The sequence below is a fragment of the Lygodium microphyllum genome, chromosome 4 (assembly GCF_053477565.2).
Source record: "Lygodium microphyllum isolate KBCC chromosome 4, Lygodium_microphyllum_v1.1.10, whole genome shotgun sequence".
Lineage (NCBI taxonomy): Eukaryota > Viridiplantae > Streptophyta > Polypodiopsida > Schizaeales > Lygodiaceae > Lygodium > Lygodium microphyllum.
The window spans coordinates 141,620,369-141,631,456 of record NC_141138.1 but is presented as its reverse complement, the minus strand read 5'-3'; the positions used below and the strand labels follow the sequence as shown (position 1 = coordinate 141,631,456).

General features: G+C 39.0%; 1 protein-coding gene across 2 annotated transcripts; it reads right to left on the bottom strand.

Moving 5' to 3' along the window:
• Positions 1–876: 876 nt before the first annotated feature.
• Positions 877–5,409, bottom strand: LOC148037695 (protein MIZU-KUSSEI 1-like). 2 transcript variants are annotated; one of them, XM_087676632.1, is made up of 2 exons: positions 3,848–5,409; positions 877–1,298 (listed from the first exon to the last, which is right to left on the bottom strand). In XM_087676632.1, the coding sequence occupies exon 1, from the start codon at positions 4,548–4,550 to the stop codon at positions 3,852–3,854; it is 699 nt and encodes a 232-aa protein (XP_087532758.1). In that variant the 5' UTR covers positions 4,551–5,409; the 3' UTR covers positions 877–1,298; positions 3,848–3,851. The 2 variants fall into 2 exon arrangements, with proteins under 2 accessions (XP_087532758.1, XP_087532759.1); XM_087676633.1 differs by lacking the exon at positions 877–1,298 and adding an exon at positions 1,322–1,822.
• Between the last annotated feature and the right edge of the window lie 5,679 nt (positions 5,410–11,088).

Sequence of the window (11,088 nt, the reverse complement as noted above, 5' to 3'; positions counted from 1 at the left end):
AAAAAAATATTGAATTCATTGGAGAGATACTCTCCACCTAAATCTAACCTCAGGCACTTAATCTGCACACGTGTGTTTCTCAATTAGATTTGTAAAATCGTGAAAGTGATAACATCTCATTTTTCTCCTTCATGAAGTACACCCATACATTCCTTGTATGATCATCAATAAAGGTTACATAATACTTGCATCCAACCATTGATGCAATATTGTAAAACCCCATACATTTAAATGTACAACATCAAGTAAATATCTGCTTATACATTTGAATGTACAACATCATGTAAATATATGCTTACATGTTTATCATTAAAAAATACATGCCTTGTCTATTTTTCAAATTGACATACTTTACACTTTCTACATATCAACCACTTCGAACTTAGACAAGCCCGTCACAATTTCATGTGATTGCATATTTTTTAACCATTATACATTTACATGGCCAATATGTTTATGCCCAATGTTAATATCAACCACAACACCTTGTGCAAACATAACAACCTTCAACTCGGGTACATTTATATCTAAGGTAAACATCCTTCCCACATGCTTGCCTTTTACAAATAGTTTACATCTATTCTTAAGATCTTTTACAAAGTAGTCATTCTGATTGAAATTTACTTGCAATCCCTGCCCAACCATTTGCCCAACAAAAACTAAGTACTTTGTGATGTAGGCACATGCAGTAAATCAACCAAACACTTAACTTCATCCTACATAGACAATAGGAGACTCCCAACATGAACAATAGGATGCGACGTATTGTCATCCATTTCCACAAAACCAAGAATTTTTAGATTTTAGACACCATACAGTAAGAGACACTTAAATCCACATACTATACATCATCAGTTAAAAATGGTCTCTTGTGTTGATAGAGATTCAAAACTACTTGTGCTCCTCGCCTAAGTCGTCCAAACATACCACTATATCATCATCATCAACCCACACTTTAATAGATACAAGAGCTTCAACAATGCTCTTAATCCTCAATGTATAGTCATTAAGGAACAAATTACCATGCTTGACATTGTTTAGCTTAGACTTCAACTGCAACTTTCTAGCTTTGGTATTTATACCAAATAGTTTGACTAGGTTATTCCATGCTTCTATATAATTGTCTACAACCTATATATACCCAATCATGTTGTTTGAAACATTGATGGAAAGCCAATACAGAACTTTCTGAGCACCCTAATTACATTCTTACACTAGCTTGGTCTCCTTTGGCATGGCATTTCCCTTCGGTAACTCCAAAGCCTTAGCATTGTCTCCTTCGATGTAGTCCCGATAACCTTTACCCACAAGAAAATTGGTCAATCAAAACTTGCAAGGCATAAAAGTTATAACTAAAAAGCTTGTCCATTAACAACGGATTAAATCCTCAGACATTCTGTAGCAACACCACAAATTTGCTTTATCAATAACTTGCTAATTCAAATAAATCATCATCCGCACTAAACTCAGTACATAAGCATACCCTAAGTAACATCTATAATATCTTACAATATCCAAATACTATCTACCACACTCAATACTTGCAACTTGCTTGTGAAATGACAAGGTTTGAGTTTGCAAATGTGATAAGATTAACATATGAACAACCTCAAACTCCCAAACAAAGACCAAAACATAAATCTAACTACACAAGTTTCTGATCGAATATCTATAACACTCTCTCCAACACTTCAAACTCGCGAACATGGCTCATCGATCGGAGATCGTATAAGAGAGATCTCCACGTGTACTCCACAGTAGAGTTTCCTTTTAGACTCTCATGCTTGCAGCTCACAACTTGCTTGAACGTCGCTTTGATACTCTGAAAAGAGAGAGAGAGAGAGAGAGAGCTTGAGCTCTTGCAAGACACAAAACACACAAAGAAAATGCACACAAGATAAAAAGCTGAAACACTAATCTTTCTTGTTCTTCTTCTTCTTGACTTTATAAGTCTACCAAGAATAAGAGAAAATACAACATACATAATATACAAACGGTCCATAGTGTGAACACGCTAAGTAGAAAGATGATTAGATAGATATCCGGTAACTCGAGTAGGTGGACTAAGCTGTAAAATATCACTGGAATGATATGCTGATGCATGTACCAACCATGTCAATTATATAAATGCCAAAACAGTCATCCAAGTACGTGGGTGTCAGCTCATGTTGAGCTTGGCATCTCAACAAAGCCCACAATGGTGGAGCATTAGATGGTAGCTCCAACCTGAGCTACCATCTTTCCAACTTGTGAAGACAATGTATTAGTTCTCCCTACAATCGATTGCAAGATAAACAAAGCTTGTGACAATCAGAGAGCTCTCTCTTTGAGGGTAAAGCTATTAGTACACAGTTTCTTCTATCCAATGGGAATAGAGGTATAGCAGGCAGAATGGAAATAATCAATCACACATTCATACAGTGCCTTCAAGTTGCCTCCTGTTCAAAAGAAGCCAACTAAGGCTTCCATAAGAGCCTTGGTTTGCTTGCTGACACACTGGACCTTTCTAACAGCTTTTCACAGATGACAGAATAGATGTATTGTTAGGCACACATTTTGCCAGCCAGTAATAAAACCTCCTGCCTAAGCCCTTTCTTCCTAACCATCTCCCCGGCATGCCAACTAGGCCTCATCTATCTCTTTCTTGAAAAGTTTAATATACAAGCATGCTGTGACACAACCATTTACATCTACCAGTTCAGATGATGCATCAACATACCAGTTTGATGATACAATTTGTACAACCTTGACAGCTGGATAGAAACCTTCAAGTTAACTGGCTATTGTGGTGAACAGACAGGTTTGACATTAACAAATTAAAGCAAGAAAACAGAGAACATGGAGGATCCTCAAAGTTGCTTTACAATGGTGTGAGGAAGATCCTCAAAGTCACTGCTGCACTTTACCTGGCTGGTCTGATAATTTAGATAACCTAGCAAAAAGGACAACAGCAGCTCCAAAAGACACTCTTACACATCTGCATTGGCCGAAGCAATGATTCTGGATGATCTCAAGATGATTAATAAGTAGGTAAGGACCAGCCGAATATAATTTTGCACAAGAACAGAAACACAGCCTGGGATTTGTGTTATAGACAGGATAGGTGGTGGCCAATGTCAACAAGGAACCGGCTGAAAATGGCCCCAACTGTCCCAATCGATCTGGATTCGTATCTTGCAGTACATCAAAAATATGTAAGGACCCTTGAGTTGACAACAATGACATCCAGAGAGAAACCAACACATCAAGCATGACAGAATCCATAGATGGTCATAGCTCAGGCATGTAAACATTTGGGTTATACTGTACAGAGCTTGCAGGCCAAAAAGCCCCTGAACAGCCAACCAACTGATGACCGTGACGGAATTCTAAACCCGATAAGAAAAGTCATTGTTTCTGCAATGCCCTACAGATGCACCCAACAGGTGAACAGGAGCCAGTTTGCCTTAAACATGCAGTGAATGTGCAGGACACAAGATTCTCAGTGTTTTCACTGAAAGAGAGAATTCACACAGAGAAAATTTTGGGGCTGCATACCTCCCTCCCTCTCTAAAAGAATGAATCAAAACCACATGAAAAGGAAATGTATTCTTTGCACTGTATTACATCAGAATTATGGGATGTACGAACTTTTTAGACATCCCCATAGTAAGAGTTCAGAATGGTTAAAGCTAATGGTGATTGAAGAACAGTAGGGGATATGAAGAAGGTAATATATCTAAGAATAACAGGGTATGTGTACTTACTACAGGTATTCTGGACAGGACTGGTGATGGGAGTTTGGATGTTAGAAGCTAGTAGAACCAGAAATAAAACAAGCCTAGCCAGAAATGGGAGAGGTTTTTACCCCATCACGAGCGAGTAAGAAAAATACTGAGCTCTTGACCTGCAGCCCCATCTGGATTGATCATATGGAAAGCTTCAGAGTCGGAGGACCCTACAACCCTCTCATAGGTGGCTCTCATATAGATAAGCTCATCTTCTTCCTTCTTGCCTTCCTCCGCCGGAATTACCCCTGCTCCATTCGAGACCGACTGCATTAGATTCATCAAGTTGGCAATGGCGGAGTCACCATCCGCCTTGGGCAGCTTCTTGATAGCAAACCCAACCTTTCGGCCATTGCAGTACATGCTCCACACAGGCTCCGCAAAGATGGACGGAAGCTCATCTTCATCAACATCCTTCTGCTTCTCGCATTCGAGCGTGATGCGCAGGAGGCCCGACTGCATCTCCTTGATGAGAACATTGGTGGGGATGGCGAACTCCAGCAGGAGAAATGGTAGGCTGGCAGGATCTTCTTGCACACAGAAGTTGACGCGGCCTTTCCTTTGCCCAAAGATGGTGCCTGTGACAGAGGAGCTTGTGAGGGGGAAAGCTTTGGTGGCGATGCTGGCGGATGTGGCGGCAGTGGCACTGTGGCATCCGCAGCAGGGGATCATCATGCCGAAGATAGTTCTGAGGGAGCTCCAGCAGTGAAATTCTCTGTCATAGCCCACATTGGAGTTGCTGCCTGCTGCTGCTCCTCTCCTCTCGTTGTTGAGGTCCACCATGGCTCTCTCTCTCTCTCTCTCTCTCTCTCTCTCTCTCTCTCTCTCTCTCTCTCTCTCTCTCTCTCTCTCTCTCTCAGTCAGAAGAACTGTCTCACAGATGCACCTCCCTCCCTGTTCTCCCCACAAAGCCTGCTACTACAAAGCACAAATGCTCTGTTTGAGTTTTACACCGTTGGCCCTTCTTAGACATCAATCTGATCACAGAGACTCCAATCAATAGACACGCAGACACAGACACTCACTCACTCACTCACTCACTCACTCACACTCACACTCACACTCACACTCACTCGCACACACGCTCTCTCTCTCTCTCTCTCTCTCTCTCTCTCTCTCTCTCTCTCTCTCTCGCTGCACTTAACGCATGCAACATGCAAAGTATATTCTACATAAAACTATCATTTACACAGGCTGTATGAGAGAGAAATTTGGGGCCCTTCTCTGCACAGTTTTCAGCCATCCCCATTAGATGTAGAATTGAGATACCATTGCATGAGGAGAAATGCCCTCAGGCGTACGCGCTGACGATGATGAGGAGGAGAAGGAGAGGAGCACTCTTTTTCACGACCGAGACAAAGACAGCCATCCAAAAAACAAAAAGATGAGATCCAAGGGGCCTTTATTTTGGCTTTTCGCGGGTGGGAAAGCGTTCTGAGCAGGGAATGGGAAGACGCGAATCCGCGCCAGGCCCCTGAGGCCAGGCTAGGCAGGTAGTGATGAGATGAGAGAGGCCAGACTCTGTAGGGCTCTTCCTCGTGGAGGCCTCACAGGCAAGAGATGAGCTCTTATGAGGGGTGAGCTAGCCAAGTGCCAAATTTCAAAGCTGTGAAGCCGAGAGAGAGAGAGAGAGAGAGAGAGAGGAGGGAAGAGAGATAGAGAGAGTCAGAAGGGGCACTGGCCACAGAGAGAGAGAGAGAGAGAGAGAGAAGGGCCCCATTTTTGCTGCTTGTTCTCAGCGCGTGCGTGCGTGCGCTTCTGGCACAGAAGAATCCTGGAGGCACACCCAACCCAAAACCCCTCCCCCCCAATTCCCCAAAGTTCTATCTTCTAACCCACTAATACCCCCGGTGTTGTGAATTGTTAAATCTGAAAATAAGAAGATAATTAATACTAAAAATAAGAAGATAATTAATATTAAAAAAATTAAAAAAGAAAATACTGGTTTTTTTTGTTAAGTAAAATTTTTAAAAATATATAAGAATGGCGTTCTTGGCATAGTGGTCCGAGTGTGGGTTGTGTGTTGCTCGCGTTTGTAAGTTTGAATCTTGCCTCTTATTTCTCCCATTCCATATCATTTCGTGTCTTTTTAATTATTTTCTTTTTTTTATAAAAAAAACTTTGCCCTGACAAGTCAGGGTTTGGATAACTTTTGAAAAAGATGGGTTCCCTTGAACCTAAAACTTGTTCACTTGAGAAAAATCTTTCCCAATTAGAATTAGAAAGGAATAAGTCTCATGCCAACCTTCTAAAAAACTATAATAAACTCATTTCCAAAATACTCTCTCAATAGAGATTATTACCTTTCTCAAGTGATGATGAAAAGGATTTACTTCTTTTGTATAAATTTTTTTTTAAACCCAAACCCTATGATAAGTTGTACATGTGGGGAAACTTGAAACATTTGTGGATTAAAGGTTTTTTGCATTTTAAAATCTAGGGTTATTCTGGCTATAATATATTTTTAAAAATAAATATAATATAATTATATTTAAAATTATTATAGATACAATATATTCTTAAAAAGTTTGAAATGTTGATTTTAAGCTTTTTTTATTTTAAATTTAGGATTATTTTATGTATAGTATGTCTAAAAATTTAACAAACTAGTTAAAAGAACTTAAAATTTTTGGATGAAAGGTTTTTAATTTTACAATATGAGGTCATTTAAGTTCTCATACATCTAACAATTTGTAAAATGTAAATAAGAAAGGGTATGTAAGTCCTCAAGGTTGAAGGTTTTTGTTTTAGCTCCCAAAAAACTCTATCATGAACACTACCACTAGTCTCCCCCCTTCGAGTGTGTAAAAGTAACCACAACACTCAAGGTGCTTCTCAGCATCGCATGCAATCAATGACCATAATGAATTATATTTAAACATATTTTTCTCGACTAGAATCATGAAAAACTTGTTAGAAATTTTGGGAAAAAAAGATATAGAATCCAAATACAAAAGTCAGGTACTTTAGAAACTTGCCCTTGTTTTGATTTCTTGAGAAAAGAGTATTTGCTAAGCACTAACATGCATTGCCCCCAACTACCCCTATAGCACATGCCCTTCATATGTTAGGCCTGATTCACAATTGTCCATACAAACAAGGTATACCAAAGATTCATGGCCACCAGTCTTTTCGGACGTAATTCATTATTTGTGAGATGGAAAGACAATTATGTTTGTTTCAAAAGCTTGTTTGTTCAAGTTTCAATTTCAATAAGATGCTGCTTGGCCATGCCTTGAGTGGTTGGGTCATGTCGGTCAATTTTACTTATTGCAAACACTTCTTTCAACCAATTAGTTTTTCATATGTCAATAGCATGCCCCTAGACCCTTCCTCTATTTGGATGTTTGTGAACCTAGCCTTATATAGTACATGTCTGATGAGGGCACCCACCCACATAAAAATGCTTCCCCTTCCTCCCCTATTAGAGGAATTAAAGCCTATTTGGAGCCCTATAAGAAATTGTTAATCCTTCTTTTCCTCATCCATAAAATATAAAAAATCAGACCACTTATCAACTTGCTAATGGGCTTGTAGCCCAAGTGGTTTGAGGGTGAGGGTGTGTACGTGGGTACATGAGTGCAATTTCAAGCCTTTCTTAACAAAAATAAAGAAAAAAGTGGATCAACCGAAAAATGAAATATGTGTATAAATTGCATGAGGTGATTCGAGAGAATAATAAACAAACCTTGCTACATTTAAGAGAGGGAATAACAACCTTTTTAGTGAAAATCCCCTTTTTAATCATTAAATACATGGGTATAACTAGCATTCAGTATCTCATCCAAAGCTTTATGAGTTGTTCTCATGGCCTTGAACACTGAACAATAGAGTTGTCAAGTCGATTTTGGCTTTTCAAAAATTAGTCCAAGATTAATTGAGTTGAACATTTGAAGATACTTTCTTTTCTTAAAAATTTCCCCAAAATTGATGCATTTAGAACCTATGGATCCCTCATAATCCCTCCCATCTCCATTCAAAATCATTTCCACCACTAAAAGTTGTTTTTCATTTTCTTGGTCCCACCAAGATGGATTGGCTCTCAAGGTGAGGCACCATGCAACCTGTGTTTCTAACTAAAAATTGGTGATGAGAGTAGAGAGCATTTTCACATCTTACACAACTACATATGCATGCAACCAAGCCACTAGAGAATTAGGCAAGAAGGAACTCTACCATCTCCACAAAGATTTGCAAGAGGATTATGCATATGTGCCAAAACAAAGAGGAGGTCCAAAAGTAGGTACCATTGGAAGAAAACAAATGAGGAATGAAGTGTTGTGTTGCACCATATCGTCATATAATGCAATGGAAAAATCTTTTTAGATTGTCTAATCTTAAAGTTCACACCCTTACCCCCCCCCCCCCCCCCCATATTTTCTAATCCAACAATGCCACAAAGGTTTACGGGTGACACCAAAAAGTGATTAATTGATTATGTAGGAACTCAATCTTCTATTATAAGATGTATAAAGCATTTACTTGTACGAGGCAAGGAATAGGTTGAAGCTAAATATTGAAAACCTTTGATTAAAAGAGAAAGTATGAAAGGAAGTAGAAAGCAAAAAAAGAACCAAGAGAAGTTAAAGCAAGCAAAAGATGAAAGCCATTCTTCTTGGGAATAGACTCAATAACATATAATGCCGCAAAATTATAAAAGTAAAACCAAGGAAGAATGAAGGTGATATTGCACCAAATTCATGAAGCAAAGTAATTTTTTGGCATTCTTTAATCATAAAGAGAGTAACTTCCATAAGCACTAGTGATAGAAGGTGTCTATATGTGTTCTTTGAGTGGAAAAATCATGGAGCCTCAATTAGAGAATATTGGTCCTAAAATCTTTGCAATCAAATAAATTAAATATTTGCGTCAAGAATTATTGCAAAGAGCATACTTGAGTAGGAGAAATTCACAACTGCAAAATGTCCTCTAATACAACAATGTGTAGACAATAACAAAGTTAAGGTTGATATTCAAGCACCTAATGAGGGTGAAGTCAATATGAAATGTTATTAATCATGTTCAAGGTAATTTTGTCAAAGATTAAAGGATATACCTTTATTTTCAATGCAAATTCATCAACCCTAAGAGATTAAAGACTATAGATTCATTTTCAAGGCAAATTCATCAACTCTAAAATATCATGGAATTGAATGGGCAATATTGCCAACATGTTAGAAGCATGGAACTTAAAGGCCATTTCAATCAGTAGTAGGAGGACAATGAGGCCAATGCTTCCACATTGATGGTGTATTTGAAATTGAAAGGTTTCCATGATGAATAATGCTTGGAACAATATTTTTGTTGGATCTTCAACAACGAGAATGGTTAAGCATTAGTATATGAGGAATGCCATGGAATTCTCAAATCCCATTGCACAGCTAGATGACTGTGAAGTTGCAAAGGGAAAAAGATGATGAAATGTGTTATTGATAACAATATCTATAATGCTTGGAACCATAGTTTTTGTTGACCTTCAACAACTTCCAAGGAGAATGGTTGAGTTTTATGCCTTAACATTTGAGGAATGCAAGGGACTTCTCAAGTTCATGATAAAGCTAGATGAATGTAGAATAGCAAAGTAAAATATGGAACATGTCCCTATTATTATTTTCAATAAAGCACTTGTCCTATCAACTAACAATGTACATCCAAAATATATTAGTTCGTAATAAAAAACACACAGTTGGTGGTTAGGCTACTTTGAGGTAAGTACACAATATCTTACTACTATATTATTTTCGATATAGGTTTGGAAAATCTCCAAAGGGCTTCCCGAACCTACCCCTTTTCCAAACCTCCCTTTTTCAATCAAAATCCCCTCAACCTTTCTCTCCCCTCTTTCTCACGTGTAATCTCTCATTTTCCCTTTCCCCTCCCCTTTTTCATTAAAGCCTTCCCACCTCCCTTTTTTAATTAAAACCCCCTCCCCTCTCTCTCACTTATAATCTCTCTCTTTCTTTTCCCCTTCCCCTTTTTAATTAAATTCCTCCCCCCTCTCTCTCTCATTCTTAGGGCCTAGGTTCTCTCTCTCTCTCTCTCTCTCTCTCTCTCTCTCTCTCTCTCTTAATTAAATCAAACTTCTTTTTAAATCAAATGTCTCTCTCTCTCTCTCTCTCTCTCTCTCCCCTTTAATTAAATCAAACTTCTTTTTAAATCAAAAGTCCCTCTCTCTCTCTCTCTCTCTCAGATTAAACTTTTTAATTTAATTTTTTCTTTTAATTAAACCTTTGCAAAGATTTTTTTTAATTTAGAGTTTTTCGAACATAGTTTTTCACACACATTTGAGAGGGAGATAGAAGAAAGAAGAGAGAGAGAGAAAGAAGAAGAAGAAGACATAGAGAGGAGTAAGGAAAAGAGGAAAGAGAATAGACTTTTTTAATTAAACATTTTTGTTCTCCCCCTCTCTCATGAGTAGGGTCTAGGTTCTCTCTCTCTCTCTCTCTCTCTCTCTCTCTCTCTCTCTCTCTCTCAGTTTAAACTTTATAATTTAATCTTGTTTTTAATTAAAATAAGGACTCTCTTAGTTTAAACTTTATAATTTAAACTTGTTTTTAATTAAAATAAGGAGAGAGAGAGAGAGAGAAATATACAAAGAGCAAAAATGAAAGAAGATGAGAGTGTTGGGGGTAAAGGCGCCTCCGCCTAGCCGCACGTGTATTACTACATTGACAGTCACCGCCATTGCACACTGCAATTGGCGGACGCCCATCACCGTCACTTTATTCTTTATTCTTTTAGTGACAGTTTGAATAAAGGAAGGCCCGGTCACACATTGTGACTGTTGGAGTTTCCATTTCTTGTCTCTCTCTTTCTTGCTCTTGCTCTCCCGCCATAGCTCTCGAGTGCAAGCTACGATCCTTCTCACCTTTCAATTGGTATCAGAGCACGGCTTTCGACTCTTGCTTGGCTCGTGGCATTCGCAACTTCCCATCGACTCCCCACTTGCATTGGGTCTCCTTCCCGGTAGCCATAGCTCATTCTCTTGAGCTCCTGTCACTCCTCCGCTTCCCGAGCTTCTTCCCGGCCTATTGAGGCACCATCAGGGCATTAACTTTGAGGTATTACTTCATTATTTCAGAGTTTTACTTTAGACCACATGTCTAGGTAAACAGGGTTTTCACAAGTTATGGGCAGCCATAGCTCACACCACTTGGAGCTTCCTTCACCTGGATCTTGCTTCCAGCCTATCAAGGCTTGCTGAGACTTGGTGTAGGCCTTCTTTGGCCCCCATTTTTGCCCCATTGTTGACACGTGGGACAACAGACCCCCCCCAGCCAGCTCACGTTTTTTTTTGCGCCTATTTCAAAATTTGGCCCAA